The sequence below is a fragment of the Acanthaster planci genome, linkage group LG13 (genome assembly GCF_054643075.1).
Source record: "Acanthaster planci isolate LZ-2023a linkage group LG13, COTS_SCS, whole genome shotgun sequence".
Classification (NCBI taxonomy): domain Eukaryota; kingdom Metazoa; phylum Echinodermata; class Asteroidea; order Valvatida; family Acanthasteridae; genus Acanthaster; species Acanthaster planci.
The window spans coordinates 10,519,696-10,537,706 of NC_141789.1; the positions used below are offsets into that span (position 1 = coordinate 10,519,696).

The following is an 18,011-nucleotide window of genomic DNA, read 5'->3' on the forward strand; positions in this document are numbered from 1 at the left end:
GACTTGTCAAGTACCATTTGCCACAGGCAAGTGATATAGAAAAAACCCTTTGATGGTTGCTCTGCTCCATAACAATTCTTCCTTCTGATATACTCCAAGTCACCAAGTTCCTACAGTATATCTATGAGTACATGTGACTCCACATCAAGGGTTCAAGGCAGAAGTACAGCTGTGCCGAATATCCAAATATTTATTTTTTAATTCAAATATTCAAATGCAAAATTATTGAAAAAAAAGGAAGAATTTCCTTTTTGAAACGAGAAAAATCTCACTATGGAGGCTTGTTTCAAGCAGATTCCAGACACTAAGGCAGCTGAAATGCCTAACAGTCCAATACAGAATCAATCCTAGAATATGGAAACATTTATAAATAAATAAATCCTTAAAAATATAGCTTTAAGTAAAGCTTTAAATAAAGCTTTGTGAAAAAATTTGAATGTGCCAACAAAGTATTCTTTGGAATAATGATGTATTGATGCAAACTTTGTTGAAATAAAATACGATGAAACCTTCATGACAATATTTAAACTTGAAATAAAAGTGAAAAGCTTTTATAGTAACTATAATGTGAAATTGTGTGCATTATTGTGACTGATTTTGTATATGGTTTGTTCATCAACAATCTGCCGGCCACTACGATCGAAATTCAAATATTTGATTGAATTGAGGGTTGACTATTCGAATAGTCTATAATTCGAATTGACTCAGCCCTAGGCAGAAGCTGCTCTGACAAGGCAATCTTGGACTTCTAACCACTGTTAAAGAAAGCATCTGGAAACAAACACAGTGAGAGCACCCGCACCCGTGAGCGCACCCGCATGTACATGTATGTGTACATGTTTACCACTGGCAGGTGCTTTGGGTAAGGATGATTCCATGTTTGTACCAACCCCACCACAACAATGCATTTCTCTTGGGTTATTCTGAAAGATACATGTACAAGTACATGTCACGGTAATTATATACTGATTGATTTCAGATAAATGCATGCTGTGTTCACACGAGAGGTTGAATTTTACAGGCATCGCATGAGTACAACATGTAATCTACACAGTAACAGCCGATGTTACAACATCCACAGGTTACATTCAACAAAAACATGAGGCCGGGTAAATGAGGTTAGTGAACCACTGATCCCATCAATATATGGGATGGAAGAAATTGAAGCAAAGGGGAAAGCACTGTGAAGGAGAAGCTGAAAAACATCCCAACTACCGCGTAAGGTTCAATGACTAATGAAAGCATGACATTAAACTTTGTATTCAGTGCTAACCTGAGGAGTTTGATAAGCCTTTTGCAAGTTAAATTTGAATAAAATCTGGTACACTGAGTTATCTGATTGCACATAAACGTAACAATTTGAATTCTCCATACTACATTTACTGTTGCTATACCTCGTGATTCGGGGCAAGCTTTTGCATAGCGACCACCATCTCTGAAATGGACTGGTTCCTTTGTGCCCTTCTTATCCACTGAAAACATTGTACTGGTGCAAGGCATCTCTTATGTAGCTAAGCAAAAGCTTGCCCCAAATCACAAGGGTTAGCAACAGTGTCTTTAGTATGGACAATTAAAATTGATATGTTATCATGAATTTAAAGAATGCTGTGTACCATATTTTATTCATATTTCATTCACAGAAGGTTTATTGCACCTGCATGCCACTGCATGTCTAACAGCTTTCCCATAAGTGCACATACATGTACATGTAATCACATTCCCAAGTCCAACTGTATCACCCACCTTGGCATGTACTTTTGAAAAATCATAATCACAGTTTGTGTAGAAAAGGACATCCCCCCAAAAATCTGCATTATATCTGCATTTGTCCCCACATACCCCTGATCTACAAATCAAAACTGTGGCTTGTTCTGTTCAAGTCATGGTTGACTGACCTTGGTCTTGAGGCTGTGGATTTCTCTCTCCTTCTGTTTGACCTCTGACTTCAGCAGAGCAACCTGCCTCTCTTTGTCCTGGAGGTCGATCTCTTTTGTCTGAAGCTACGTGTACATGGGAGACCAAAAAACATCACTTTCATACCGATGTGCAAGAAGAGCCCAACCAAGCCCTAATTTTGGCAAGGTACCTCAAATAATCAGAAATCTTAAACAATCTTGGAATTGTTCAAAATTCAACTGTGAAATATCCAGTGACACGTGGGATGTAAAACTGACATGCATTTAGAAGTCTGCTATCAACTGAAGTAAGACAATACACATGTACATCCATGTGTAATGTACCTGTAATTTCAAAGGTCGAAGGTCACCATGGTCTTGCAGTTTCTTCCTGAGGTTTTCTTCGCTCTGCCTCAACTCTTTCACAAGTTTTTCTTTCTCCTTTGAAACAGAAATAAAGAAAATTATGCTGCATGTATGCATGTTGAAATTTATTTGCACATATACGCTAATAGTACCGTATGAGCACATAATGCCTGTACGCACGTGGAAAATAAACTTTTTAAATTAAATTAATTTAAACAGGCCCAAAGCAGCAAATTATGATACACGCCTTGTGCAATTTGTATGGTTAGAGTAACCATGGCTCTTGCACTGCATTCTGTTTGACACTGGTTAAAAACATTGCACTGTCTATGTGCAGATCTTCACATACACGTACATGTACATCATGAACAAATTTTCAAGGGTAACAGCTAAGCCATGTCCATAGGGTCTGATCAAATGACATAAAAGTAGCTTGTGAACCTAACATTTCCACCACTGCAGCAAGTAGGAGTTTGGTTAGCAACCATGCGTCATACTTTTTGAGCTATAGCAGGCTTAATTTTGTACAAGACCAACTACATGTACATACAATGTATTTGTTTACTGAATGACACCATGATTACCGCCCGTATCATAAAAAAATTGTCGTTTTGCAGATTTAGCACTGGGTGTTGGCTCTCCCTTTTTCTCACACTTTTTGATAATTATGAACAAAACAGAGTCTTTACCTGGAGCTGTTTTTCCATTGTGTCAATGCTCGTCTTGAGTCGTCCCAAGTCAGTCTCTTCCTTCTCCTTCTCTGCCGTCTGCCAATCCATCATCTGCTTCAGCCACATCGGAGTTGCCGGCTTCGCCAGGGAGTTTCCTACTCCCTCACTAGCCACTGGGGCTCGGGGCAGCCTCAGGGAGTGGTCTGGTCCCACAAACACTGACGCTGCTGTGATAGCTTCCACCTCTTGTTCCGTGATGGAGGAGACCGTGTCCAGACCACTGTCAAAGGATGCTGGGCGGTGGGGGGCAGTTGCTCTGAGAGGCTCATCCCTGTGATCCCTTTTCGGACTGGAGTCACAGCCTTTGGCAAGGTCTTGTTGGTAGGCTTCGGGTTCCATCAGAGTGTCAGTGGATGAGGCATCACTGTCTAAATCAGTGCTGACAGTGTGATTCTGGCTCTTGCGGGTCACGGGATGAGGACTGTCAGGCCCATTACTGTAAGATGGTAAAGAGCTCCTCCACTTGTCATGGTTACTTTGAAGTGAGTCCGCATTTGGCTTGCCAGGAGGAGACGATTTCGGAAGTGGAGGTGGGAGGTCAAGACTGTCAGTCTCACTGTGATTCTCTGAAGATTCCCTTCTGAAGCCACTGATGAAACTTCTCTGCTGGCCAGAACTCGGCGAGCTTGAATCTGGTTTCCATGGGGGAGACGATGCAGGTAGTGGAGGTGGCGGCCCATTAAAGCCATCCTTATCATCATCTTTATCTTCTACTTCCAAGGAGTCATTTCTGATCACACAGCGTGGAGGGGAGTCTCCCAGCAGGGGTGGGGGGTCTCCAGCCAGGCTGTCTGAGCTCATGGAACTGGTGCGCTTGTGGGCTGCCGGCATGTCAGGTGGAAGTGATTCTGGAGGGGCTGGTGGAGACATCTCTGACTCGACAGAGAGCTGCTTCTCACATTTTATATCCACTGCCTCCAACTGTCTGCCCTCAGCGGCATCGATGGAATCTTCATCTACATCTCTCTCATCGTCCGGGGTACCAGATGTTGGCATTATTCCAGTCAACATCGGGTGGCGCCTTCCAGGGTAAGTCTCTCAGGGCAGCCACAAACTCATCAAGCATACGTCTCTTGGTAGTCGGGCTGGCAGCCTCTAAGGGCCTCAGGTTGCTTTGGGCCCCACTCCCTGCCTCCGTCTTGGAACATTCCTCTCCCAGGAGGGAAGGGTAAATTGGTTTCCGCTTGACCCCCTGTGGGTGTGGTTTGACTTCCGGGAGCTTCCTAGAGAGACCCCGCAGCAGCCGTGCTCTCGGTTTCCTGCATTTGCCGATGAAGAGCTTGTTGAACTCAACAAAGAAGTTCTTGCCCTCCCTCAGGAGAACAGGGTCAGTGGGGCTGCAGCCTTGTGGCAGGGCCTCTAAGAACTCCTTTAGTGTCATCTCAAACTCCTCTGTTTTGTGAGCAAATATTCACTAATATTAAAACACAGTCCAAAGAAACTCTCCAAAAACCCTGAGTGGCTTAACAAAATTTATAATCAACATAACATATTGATGAAGAATTTATGACAGTTTATTATAGATTCTGGAAATCCTCTTCTCAGCAGATAATTTTGAACCTTCAAATTTCTACAACAGCAAGTAGGAAATTTACAATCCCTCCCGAAAAATTGAATAAAAACATACTGATTTCAACGTTGCTAAACAAACTTTAACAAGGGTTTTAAGTGAGTCAATCCATATTCTTCCAGACAGTTTTATAAACGGAAAATATTTCTATGGAAAAATGCAGAGAAGGAGTAACTCATGCATTACCAATTAAGACTGTTGCCAGGAGACATTCATTGGGGATGTAGGTCAGGACACCGGTCTGACTGCCCTTATTAATAATACTTGATGATTGCTCGTTGCCAAACTGGTATAAAGATACAGATGAAGATGAACATTATGCAGTTGTGAAATTCGAGGCAATATTGAAAGCACTGGGTTGGAGAAGGTGTGGGGTGCCCTTGATGACTTTATTCGTGAAAAACATATCAAACGAATACAGTATACGAAACTAATATATATAGAACGAAAGTGAATTAAATATAAAATAAAACAAACATATAAAAGTTGAAAGAAATATACATAGGACGAATCTAATACGTAAAGTTCGAAATCAATAAATATACAGGACAAAGATGATTTATATAGACGACACTAACAAGTTTACGACCCAGCTCATATATACATGATGAAACTAATAAATATAGAAGGAAAAAAATACATAGGATGAAACTAATACATACCCATATAGGACGAAACTAATATGGGAAGAAAGTATAATAAATACAGAACGAAACTACAAAATATAGGACTAAATTAAAAAATAGGACAAAGTGCCACCACTTCGATGCCAGAATGGTTATGATAAAGAGCAAAATGTAAAATATATAGAACGAAAATGTAAAATGCCCGACATGACATGGAAAGAGTTACACAGACAACACTTGATGCCCTGTGCACAAATCTACAAGACTTGCCTTGGAAAAAGAACTGTTTTCTAAATAAATGCTTTGGAATTCCCCTGGCTAAATTTCACTTTTTGGGACACTGCTTTCTGAGGCTGTTGTAACATTTTAAGGGAAAATTTGCATTGTCCATAACTATTCTGGACTCTTTCACCTAACACTCTTGATCATACAGTGCACGTCACAACACCACACTCTACTTGTCCTAGAGATTTATAGAAATGAGTGGAGCTGTAATCCTGAACCATGGCTCAAGAGTCAGAAAATGTGAATGTTCATGTACGAGAAGTACTTGATAACCTCCTTCAAAACCCTGCTTTCTATGAATTAGTAGCTACTAATGTTACACCCACTGGCAATGGGCCTAGGCCTACTGCTGCTAGTGCTAGTGCTACTCGTGTAACGGCCTGACATTGGCAGCAGTGCCACTGACCAGAGGCCAACGGTCAACAATGTGGTCAATCATAATCAGCATGATCAGGCATGGCAACCAGCAATGTTGCAGTGTGTGGCCTAACCATGCTGCGGGGGCTTTCGCAATTGTTCCATACGGTCCTAACACTTCAGAACACCCGAGAAAGCTCTGCATCACTTCAGAACAATTGGAAAAACTCTGCATCATGGTTAGGAGCGACGTCTGCGAACCGGTCGGTAGATGGCACTTCGCCTTATGTATTTTAGGTTTTCGTTCCCGGTATTTTAGGTTTCATTCAATATATTTTACATTTGCTCTATATCACATCTGGTCTGGTGCTCAGGTGGCAGCACTTTGTCCTATTTTTTAGTTTTGTTTTATATTTTTTAGTTTCATTCTATATTTATTGCTTTTACCCTATATATATTAGTTTCATCCTATATATTATTTTCCTTCTATATTTATTAGTTTTATCGTTTATAAACAAGTTTTGTCGTATATTTATTAGTTTTCATCCTATGTAAATCACCTTTGTCCTTTAAATGTACTTTCATCCATGGTTCCGTACTTTACGTATTAGTTTCGTCTGATACATCTTTCTTTCATCATATTTGTTTCGTTTTAGATTCATTTCACTTTCGTCCACTACATGTTAGTTTCATATCTATATTTTTATATCTATAAAAATTTCCGTTTGAATTTTTGTACGAATAAAGTCATAAAGGGCATCCCATAAGAAGGCTTTTCTAGGGAGCCATTAAGAAGCAACAAAATCCCGGGTTTTTTGTAACAAATACGCCTACTCTGGCAAATGATGTGGTAGTGTGATTTAGCACTTTCTACAAAATGATGCAAGTAACACATATATGACATACCTCATGATACATGTATCTTCTAAGACGAGGACAAAAAGGAGAGACTCGAGCTCAGAATTAAAGCCACATGGAAACAAAAAGCTTTGTACTTCATTTCTAATGGACCAGATACAAATACATGTAATATGATGTACAGTTTGCATGGCTCTGACCAACCGACTATGGAATAGAACTATTACTATTAAGGAATGCATAAGAATAAATTTATGAATAAAAATTTTATTAAATTATCCATCAACATACCAGAACCCGTATCCATTACAAAATGCATGTACGGTAGACCATAAATCATTTCCAAAACCAAACAGCACTTCACAAGCGGGCAAAACAAGCATACATGCCCTTTTCAATAAAACTATTGCTTTGCAAGGACTCAACCAACGGAGATGTATTACATACATACAGAGCGAGGCCACACAGCAAGAAGACTTGTTTCTCACATTTTAGACCTATCACCACGAAATGGGCTGAGAGTCAGAAGTTTCAAAAATTGAGATATTGGTACTTTTGAATTCAGCATAAAAAGAGCTTTCCAGTGGTACATACATGGAACACTTAAAGTAAAACTATGAGGTGACTATGTGACATTATTCTGGCAGCTTTGCGTCTTTGTTCCAGACATTGTTTCAAGTTACATGTTTATTTTAGACCAGCCACAAATAATGCTACAGTCAAAATTGCTGAGAAAATGACATTTTTAAATGTGTGATTCTGCAAAATATTTGGAATTAAATAGGAGACGGGTTACTCTTTCCAAATATTACAAAACCCAAAATTGCAAAATTGACCTCTACTTCAATATGACTTTGAACCCTAAAACAAGAAAGAGGGGGATGTGACTTTACTCTCATTTTGTTGTTTGTGAACTATGCACGTTTCAAAGCATTTTCATCTTTCAAAGTAAGGGTGGAGTTTTCATAAAAGGGTACAGGAGAAATGACAATAATTTTCTACTGACTAGCCAGGCAACCACGCTCTGCGGGTGCAGGTGTTGTATGACTGAGAGATTACCAGACATATGCATATACATGTACATGTACATGCATGTGCTTCAAATAGGGGCAATTCACGATACAGTGCAATGCTGAGATGTTGTTATGGACAGGCCATTTTTAACTTTTACAGTTGACAAAAGCATGGCCACCTTGCCGTGATATACTTTGAGGAGCCTATGTCAGTAGACAACTTGAAGAAAGTTCTGATAGAGTGGGACATTCCACACAACAGAAAAAAAGAAAGAATTATTTGAAGCTGTTACTTCAAATACACCAATGAATATTCTTCCCTGACAAACACTGGGGATGCATGTACATCTGTAATTCAAGTTCTCTGCACGCAGCCTGTGAATAGGACTTGTCAACCATTTCTCACAATGCTACTGCAAAAATAGTCTTTCTGCATGTTCTGTACACCATGTTGTGAATCAAACATAATGAGCTGTGTATCAAGTTTGGCAATAGCGGAAAGAGCATGATGACTATGTACCACCACAATCGTGATTTATAACTGTGGTTGCCATAATTATCATGTTTACAATAAAAATGCTACAGGTTCGATTTTGTTCATTAAAAAAATCCTTCTTGATATGTCAATCTAAGTCTGTAACTCTATTACTGAATCTCAGAAATGATGATTAGATGAAAGAAACAAAAAACTGACATTACTATAAATATGTACATGTAATTTGAGGTTTAAAAAAAGAATTTGCAAGTACATGTACTTATTAAAATTGAGAAACAAACACTTCTTTTCCTGAGGAAAACCAGCTGCTGCACATCCTGAAAGAATGTCAATTAATTGTTGCTCATTATGAACAGGCTGCATTACTCAGGCAACAGGCAAGCACACAGGTGGGCTATCACCTATTGTCATGGTAATTGTATGTCTGGGCTCTTCCATTTTGAGGCAGGTTGTGTGCCTACATGTATGCTCCAAACTGGAGGGGCAGAACTGGCATAATAGCAGTGTAAGAGTTCCATGATTATATGAAATTATTACAGACAAACTGAAATACAAAGTGGCCTTTGTAAAAAGAAAGGCCCTTTTTAATATTCAATTCCATGTCGTTACCTTTTGGCTACATGTTAATTTAAATTTTTGGGAATCTAGACATGTACAAGTGGAACACTGAATCTTCCTTTGTGAAGGTCTGTCGGAGATGATATGTGTGGGGCTGCTTTTACAGTTACCAGGGGAGAAGGGGCACAGAGGAAGTCAAATTCCTCATCTTAATCAATTTTAATCCAAATGCGCATCAAATACCGAAATGATCTTTCCTGTGAATATAAATCCTCAGGGTGTGTAGACAACATACTAAACAACTACAGCTACATATTAGTTATAACTAATAGAATGAGGCCTAGTTGGGGACACACTGATGACTTCAAATAGGGGCATCCTTGCCAGAATGAGGTGTGGTGTTTAGCTGAAATTCTTAAAAAGAAGCCCCTTTCTTTTTTACGTGAGAGAATATTTAGGGAAACATCCTTTTTGCTCCTGTAATGGACGAAGTTATAAATGTTACCGCAGTTACTCTGGATACAAATCAAGCCCATTAATGTTGGCAACATTGCGTATGAACTAATACCGGTACCTATGAATGTATTTGGTAATAATGTTCACAAACTCTTTTGTTAGCCTTGTTTCAACATAAAGATTTCATATCAATGTAAAACAAAAACAGAAAAGAAGTAACATAACCTAAATACTTACCTTCACTTTGGGCTTTCTGTCTTGCTTCTTATCATCTTCTTTTTCTTGACTTATCATTTCTTTCAGCAAGTCTTCCCCAGAGATACCCATAGTCGACAACTTCTTGTTCAGAACATCCTTCTCCCGCTTCAGGCGACCATTGTCCATCTTCAAAATTTTCTCGGCTTCCTCCAGCTCCCTCAAGTCCTTCTTGATCTCTCGGTTGTACTGGACAATCTCAGTCAAGCGATTTGTCGTCTTGACCCTCTCAGAATTTGCACTGGCCATTTCCTGTTTGAACCACTCTATTGACTTTTCAAGTTCCTGCACTTTGAGCTGTTCAGAGTGTTCCGGTTCTTTGCTCGCCTTCACTCTGTTTTGTGCACTGAGCTCAAAGCCACATTGTAGCTCTGAGTTTTCCATCTCAGAAGCTTTGAGTTTCTTCCTCAAGTCTTTGATTTTCTCTTCAAGCTCTTGAACATGCTGCTCTGACTGAACTTCAGATCCTACAGGAATAGAATCATTGTTGCTATGGGAAATCTGATTTAGTTGTTGCTCAAGCTCCTCTATCCGTGAAGTAGTGATGTCAATGTCATCCTGAAGACTTTTGTTAGCCTTTTCCAGTCTTTCAAAAGCCACTTCTCTGTCAGCTACAGTAGCCTTTAAAGAATCTTCAGCAGCCTTTGCCTCTTTAAGCTGGTCCTTTGCCTCATAAATTTCCTGCTCAAGTCTTTTAATGGTGTCTTTGGGATCCAGAGTGGCTTGAGGGGAGAGCTGTGTCAAGCCTGCCTCTGTTGGCACTTGTGCTTCCTCTGCGATAACAATCTGAGGCCTTACAAGCTCATCCTCATCCACCGAGGCTCCTGATTTGAGAAAGCCATCTTCAGATATTTGCTGATAGGGTGACTGGAGTAACTGGTCCTGCAAATCAGATATGGTTTCCTTCAAGATCTTGATTTCCTCTTTCAGCCGCTGATTAGTTTCCTCATGCATTACCACTCCTGCTTTCAACTCCTCCAGCTGAGCCTGCAGATCATTATCTGGACCCTGTACTTTAAGAACATTCTCTAATTGCTTGATCTTGTCTCTTGCAAGATTTAGTTGCTCTTGCAAGTCACCATTGACTGATTTCAGAGACTCTTCCATAGTTTTGTAATTCTTGACAACTTGTTGTAGCTCTCGTTCTGAGTATTTGAGCCTCTCAATATCTCCTTCCAAGCGAGATACTTTTCTCTGAATTTCCAAATCATCTGTCTTAGCATCTGGTGAAAATGCTGATAAATACTGTGTGTTTTTGTCATCGTCCTCATCTGAGCTTAAACTTGTGAGACCCTGCTTCTCAGCTTCACTCACTCGCCTGAGTTTCTCCCGTAAGTCTGAGTGAGAGCTCTGAAGCTCGCTGATTTGTTCCCGGAGTCCAGACTCCCTCTCTGTCATTATGACATCAGCTTGGGCCAGAGTCTCCTCAAAGGCAGCCTGCCTTTCCTCTAGTTCACTGATCCTCTGTTGCAAAGCTTCCTCGTGGGCTGTCATGTCTACGATCCTCTTTTGCAGGGATGCAACAGATTGCTGTTCCAGAGCTGAAGTTTTTCTTTCATTTTCAGATTGCTCAATTTCTTGGAGTCTGTTTTCCAGATCTTTGCAGCTGTTTTGAGATGACTCCAGATCTTGGGTTAGCATTTCAAGGTCCCCTGTCAGCTTCCTGATCTTGTCATTCTTTACTTTCAGCTCTTGAAAGGTCTCTTCCAGCTGCTGGGACTTTGTTTCCAGATCTACAGCAGCTGAAACATTTGCCTCTAATGTCACATTTTCTTCCTTAAGACGGGCTACATTCTCCCTTAGTTCAAACAGTGCACTTTCTTGGATTTCATAAAGTTCAGTTTTTTCTTGCAACTTCTCGTTTGTCTCTGTCAAAATAATGTCTGCTTGGGCCAGGGTTTCCTCAAAAGCAGCCTGTCTATCCTGGAACTCCTCAATGCTTTCTTGAAGGGCTTTTTCATTTTCTGTCATAGCTCGGATCTTTTCTACCAGCAGGATAGGGTCCATGGAACTCTTGGGTGCACTTGCCACTTCTTGTGTTCCAACAGTGGTCGCCTCAATACCTGATTTTTGTGTGTCCTTTCCAACTGACTGATCTGATTTCTGCAATGATTCTAATTTAGCTATCAACTTCATTTCCTCTTTCTCCAACTCGTGGAGTTTTTCCTCCTGCAGCTGACATTTTTCCTCATACACCTTCAAAGAATTCATCAGGCCTTTCAGTTTTTCCTCTCCAATTTCCAGTTGCTGATTCTTCCTATCCAGTTCATGGGAAGTATCTTCCAGTAACTGCAACTTGTGGGAAGTTTCATTCTTGTTATATTCCAGTTGACTCCTCACGTCCTGTAGCTCTTGTTCTTTTGTTTCTAGTAGCTCATTTTGTTCACTAAGTTTTTGGTGTGTTTCAGACACAACAAGGTCTGCCTGAGCGACAGTCTCCTCATAAGCAAGTTGTCTTTCCTCCATTTCAGTTATTTTCTGTTGGAGTTCTCTTTCCCGTTCTGTCAGGTCTGTAACCCTCTGCTTCAGGGATTCTTTGCTATCTGGATGTCCACCTACACCGACCACTGTTAAAGCACTGGAAGCAGATTGTAGTTTTTGGTTTTCAGTTTCAAGCTCTCCTAACCTACTCAACTGTCTTTCTAACTCATGGACTCTTTCCCCTGCTTTTTCTTGTTTCTCCCTCCGCAAGAGTAACTCCTCTTTGGCAGTTTGGAGCTCATTTTGTACCAACTGCAGTTCTTCAGAGGACTCCTCAAGAAGTTCTGCCTCAACATCAAATTTGTCTTGAAGGGTCTCCTTAGCCTCCTCCAACTCTTTCATGGTTTCTCTGAGCTCATTAAGCTCCTGACTTTTTTTCATCTAGTTGGCCACTCAGTGAGCTTGCTTTATCTTGTGCTTCTTCCATTTGCTTTTTCATATTCTCATTTTCCCTTTCCACTTTGGCTAGCACCACTGTCTGGTCGAAAAACTGTGACTCTACATCCTCCAATTCCTTGAGTCTCTTCTTGATGTCAGCAAGCTCCCGAGTTGAGTCATCACACTCAAGGGATTTCCTCATTGAATCCTTTCTAGCCACTTTCAGTTCTGACTTTTGGCCTTGCAGCTCTTTCTCAATGAGATTGACTTGTTCTTGAAGTTTGCCACACATCTCTTCTGCTGATGCAAGCTTCAAAATGAGCATTTGGTTTTCTTCCTCAAATCGTTTCTGTTCCTGCTGGAAATTCTCAGAGTCTGGTAAACTGGAACACGCTTCTCCAAGACGCTTCTCAAGCTCTTCTTTCTCTCTCTCCAAGTCTTCAATTCTGTGTTCTAGTTCTGCATGTAACTCAGATGACAACTCCTCCAAACGGCTGAGTTCATATTCTGTGGAGTCCAGCTGCTGTTGCAGACTCTCTTTACTAGCCTGCAGATCATCAATTACACTTTTCAGCTCCTTGCATTCTGTCTGCAACTGTTCTTCAAGTTGAGCTTTCTCAGACTTGCTCTGCATAAGTTCCCGGTGAAGCTCTTCAACACTGTCGTGTCTTCCAGTGGTTACAACATGGCTTTGATCATTCCTGGCCTGGAGTTGTTCTTCCAGTTGTTCGTTTCCTCTTTCTAGTTCATGTAGTTTTCTGTGCTCATCAGCTGGCCTTTCTGTTACATCCAAGTTTTCCTCCTTGACAGCTCCAAGCTCATGTTGTAATTCTTTCGTATTCTCCTTTTTCTCCACATCATTTGAATCTACACGTAAGCTTTTACTACTTCCTTCATGTGCTTGATTTCCTATATCTGCCTCCAGCTGCTTTACTATTTCTTTTAATGTTATTTTTTCCTCTTCTGCTTCTTCAAGGACCCTGACCATTTCGGGAATCTGTGTTTGTAATTCCTCAAGTTCCTGAATTTTTTGTTTGAGACTCTCATTTTCTTCGGCACATTCAAATGCCTGGCTCCTAAGGTCTTGGCACAGGTCGCCCAGCTCCGCATTAGCTTGTTCTAGTGCTTGTACCTTCTCCATGAGCTCTGTCTCAGACTTCTCCAGTTCTGCAATGTGATCATCTTTATTTGGCTCTTGATCTGCCCCTCTTTGATCTGCATCCTCTTCTTCATCCTCGACGTACTCTTCCTGAGCCAGTGATGCAAGCTCTCCTATCAGTCCCAAACTTTCCCCTAGGAAAGAAGATGCCCCATGGGGAGGCACTCAGCTCATCTCGGGCAAAACTTCTCAGCCACCTGCAGCTCCTCAATACGCTCCTCAGCCTCATCCAGCTTTCCCTTCAGTTGTAGTCTCAGCTCTTCCAAGTCATGGATCCTGTCTTGAAGAGATTCTACTTTTGTGCTCCACGTGTTATCCTGTTCTTCCAGTTGGGAAACCCTGTCCAGCAAGCTCTGCTCTGAATGCTGCAGCTCCTGGATACTGCTCTGGAGTGCCTTCTCCCTGTCTCTCGCATCAGCTGCAACCTTCTCTACAACCTCTCTACTGTCTACATCAGATGCCTGACTCTGCTTCAGTTGTCTTGACAGCAGCTTGTTCGACTGTTCTAACTCGGCGATCTTCTCCCTCAATGATTCCTCGTTTGCAAAGTCACTGATGAGTACCAGCTCCTCCACATCTCTCAACTTAGCCTCGAGATACTCCTTCTCAAGTTCCAGCTGCTGCACTCTCTGCTGTAGGGCATTCACATCTTGCGAGGTCTCCATTGTGGCCTTGTTATTGCTTTCGTTGGTATCGCTACCCCTGTCAAGTTGTGGCTTCACCTCTTGTATCCCTGACAGCTGTGTACTCAGGTCTTCAATGTGCTTCTTGAAATTTGCCTCAGCTTGCTCTTTCTTCTTCAGCTTTTTCTGAAGTTTCTCCTCTTCCTCGCTGGGATGGGGTACAAGATAAATAAATAATGGGAAACATTAAGAGTGCGTTTCCAAGGAAATTTACATAATGTGAATGTATCAGGCTGTTAGGAACATATTTAATATGAAGGAAGTAAACAATTAGTGTGACAGTGATTTTACAAAACTTTTATCAGTTTTTTAAATTTCACAGTGTATCCCAATTCCTAGACTGAGAAAGCAAATGAAGCAAGATTTTAAACATCCTTGTATAAACATGCGAAGACATCTTAATTACTTCACAATTTGGCTCATACATGCTTTCAACTGGTTATATCATGCATTCTTCAATACCTAAAATCAGTGTTAAGGGCATTTCATGAGAATGGATCATCACAGTGCAGTTCAAAAGTCACTGCAATTAGAACAAATGCCTGTTGTAGGTCACCTTTAACCCCTTCACACCGGGAGGCGGCTATAGCCGCCATAAAAATTGAGATCCTCGGCCCGCTTTTCAGCTATTATTCTCAGCCCACGCTCGAGCGAACACGGAGAAAGAAGGCAGACCCTGGCTCTTGTATATATGGTAATTGGTCTTTGTACATAGCCCAGAAATGAAAAGACCGATTTTGCATCATAATCACCAGCTTCACAATAGTCCCCACTTTGAAAAGAGGCAACAGGAATGTGGAAGGGCGAGTAGAGCCGCATGCCACCGAACAATCAGCCTTTTCACCGTGTAATTCAAAGCGTGCAGAGCACGCAGGGCCACAAACCGAGAATTTGCAATTTGGCAGGTGGCCTTCATGGCCAAGCAAGGCTGGAATTCTTGGAGTCAGCTTTCGGGAAGAAATTCCCGTCGTCAAGGGGTTAAGCAAAAGGCTACTAATAAATAAGGATCTTTTTGACATTGTAACTCACAGCAAGGCTTCTTGACGTCCTTCAAGACTCCTCAGTCTCTCGACTACGTCATCTCTCTCTTTGGCCAGTCCCTCAAAAGTCTCTTTCAAGAATGCAATCTCTGCCTCCAGATCTTCTTTCTCCTGATTCCTCTCAGCCAGACCTAGGTGGATGTCCCCCTGCAGCTGGCCCAGCTGGTCCTCCAGCTCCTGGATGTGGGAGCGAAGGTGGGCCTCAGTTCGCTCTAAGTCTGATACCCTCTAGTTTTGACACGAAAAAAAAGGATTTAACAATTAACAGAGTCCCTTGATTGAAGCAGTGTTGTAGTCCTGTCCAACACTGGGAGTACTTTGCATGATGTCTGGTATCCAGACTCTTTGATTGCAATTAATTAGAAGTGTTTACAATCTGTGCAACCCAGGCTGAAGACACATGTACATATGCACGTATTCAGTTCCCAATGCAATTATGATCATTTATTCCTAGCTTAGATCATTCTATGATCTTTTATCACTACACGTAATAAAGATCGACTCCAAGGAAAGTGTTTAAAGTATAGAAAAATGCAATGTCGAAGATGGCACAAGCTCAGCATTTTGGAAAGGCTTTAATGTTAGTGATGCAGATGTAAAGAAATGTAAACCACAATGCTTTAATTTCACACAAGAAAGTACATTTGGCATACAAAATGTACACTCTTTAAAGAGACTTTGTCTTTGTGTTTTATCTTGACTATCATTTGTGTTCAGCAAAAGGAATACTTCCACATCTGAATAGAGTGTCATTTTCATGTAATACTCCAATTAAATGCGTGAAGCACCTTGAATCAAAGGCATCAAATTTCAAGCACAAATGCATACCTGGAGAGGTTTAATTTAGAAAGAAAACATTATAAATATTGTAAATGAAGTGTACAGATATCAATAGCAAGGAAAATAAAGAACACATGGTGAGAAACAGGAAATCAAATAACAAAAGATCAAGTACAAAGTACAACAGCATGTAATCAGGATCTCTGCAATGGAACAACAAGAGAGAAATCACAGTTGTTTGAAAATAGCAAGTCTTCTGTAAATGTGGAAAAGACTAGTGGCAGTGGTTAATGAAGATACTTCTATAAATAATATTATTATTATATTACCCCAAGTTTTTAGGGGGGTTACTCTCAACTTTTGAACAGTGTTCTTATGCAGCAAGAAGAATGGTATTTGTATTTCTCTAAAATTGCAGTAGAAACTGCAATAAAATCTCCCCCATACCTCAATGATAAATTTAAATAGAATGCAAATATACTTGTGAATGCATGGGCAAAACTCCCACCCCCCTACGCAGAGCCGAATTCACACCATTTTATTTTTCTGTGATATCCGCTGCTGTAATAAATTCAAGCCACCCGATCCCAGTAAACTTGGTGGTCAAGTGGTTATCTACATCAGTAAGCAGGAAATCATGGGTTCAAATCCCACCCAAGCCAACTTTTGATTTTTTGAAACTCTCAGAACAAAGTGTGAATATACACTGGTTAAAGGACAAAATGTGATATCAAAGTGAGAACAAAATACTTAAGTGTTCAAATATGTTTCATTTCATGAAATGATATACTTCATATGTGATTTGTCTATAGGCCAAACTTGCAGAAATTTGTGCATACCTGCATTTCAAAATTTTGAAAATCTTAGAACTGCCATACTAAACACGTAAGCGGTAAGGCAGATCTGGTCTCACAAAGTGAACTGTCGACTTATCAAAAGTACTTATAACAACAAAAATCTGAACAAAAGTCAAGGCAGCATACCAGTACCAGAACTCACAAAAGTTAACTAACAGATGTGGGGCATACTTGGGAAAGGAAAACATGTACATGTGGAATAGATGATTCAAACCCATCATGTTTCAGGTTTTTGTCAACTCTTAGCCTTTAGCATTCCAAAGCAAGCCTGCAAGTACACCATCTCACAAACTAATGTTGATGCCTAGGTACGGCACTTACATTATCAATTATCAAGCAATCAGAAGTTTATCTCCAAATGCTCAGGTTAATGTCATCTGCAGTACTGTAGGCTATACCCAGACTACCACCTGGGGACCATACATTAAGCACCCAGCCCATCATGAAACACTGCCATCCAGCACTCACAAAGTTCAAACCTACCTCCCCAAACCACTCCAGCGACAGGTAAACAAGGCCACCAGGTCACGAATTCAACTACTGAATCAGAAAACACAATCCTGTCACCCACTGAACAGATGTACAGTAGGCAGTTATAAACCGGACCCTCAATAACTTGGGTGCAAGTCCCAACAGTTTACTATGTACACAAAGGCTATTTGTAAGTCAGATCAATACATTCCAAAAGTACATACAAACTGTAATCCAAATCAATCTCCACAGAGTGCTTTAATACCAATGGGGCAGGGGTTGAAGGAAGGTGTATATTGTGTGCCAAATTCTGTATTTGAATAACAATGTGAACCTTGTGTTGTGGAGCTACAGTCACTGCAGACTGTGAATAAGTTGTGAAGCCCAGCTTAATTTTTTTAATGTCAAGGTAATATAATCCAGCCTTGTTTCTGAGAAGAAATTTGTTGGCTAGCAGCTAATTTTTCCTGATTAACTTTATCTCACGAGTGAATCATTTAAATTGACTCAGCAATTCCATGCCAAGCGATTCACCAACAAAATTCTGACAGTGCAGCAGGCAGTCAAGTGTAACTGATTATGCCACAGGCATGTTACCATGGTTACTGCAACAGAACTTTGACGGGCACTGGCAGCAATTGGTGGCGCTTGTCAATGATAACTGTTGTCATTTCACATGCCACTTATTCTTCAAGC

General features: G+C 40.8%; 1 protein-coding gene across 1 annotated transcript in view; it reads right to left on the bottom strand.

The window, feature by feature from the left end:
• LOC147796993 (uncharacterized) overlaps positions 1-18,011 on the bottom strand; it is a 54,728-nt gene that overhangs the window by 15,707 nt on the left and 21,010 nt on the right. Inside the window, 10 exon segments of the mRNA XM_087144864.1 lie at positions 1,896-2,000; positions 2,241-2,336; positions 2,951-3,964; positions 3,966-4,384; positions 4,749-4,848; positions 9,449-12,325; positions 12,327-13,640; positions 13,642-13,668; positions 13,670-14,315; positions 15,197-15,435. Coding sequence (XP_087000990.1) covers positions 1,896-2,000; positions 2,241-2,336; positions 2,951-3,964; positions 3,966-4,384; positions 4,749-4,848; positions 9,449-12,325; positions 12,327-13,640; positions 13,642-13,668; positions 13,670-14,315; positions 15,197-15,435 — 6,837 coding nt within the window.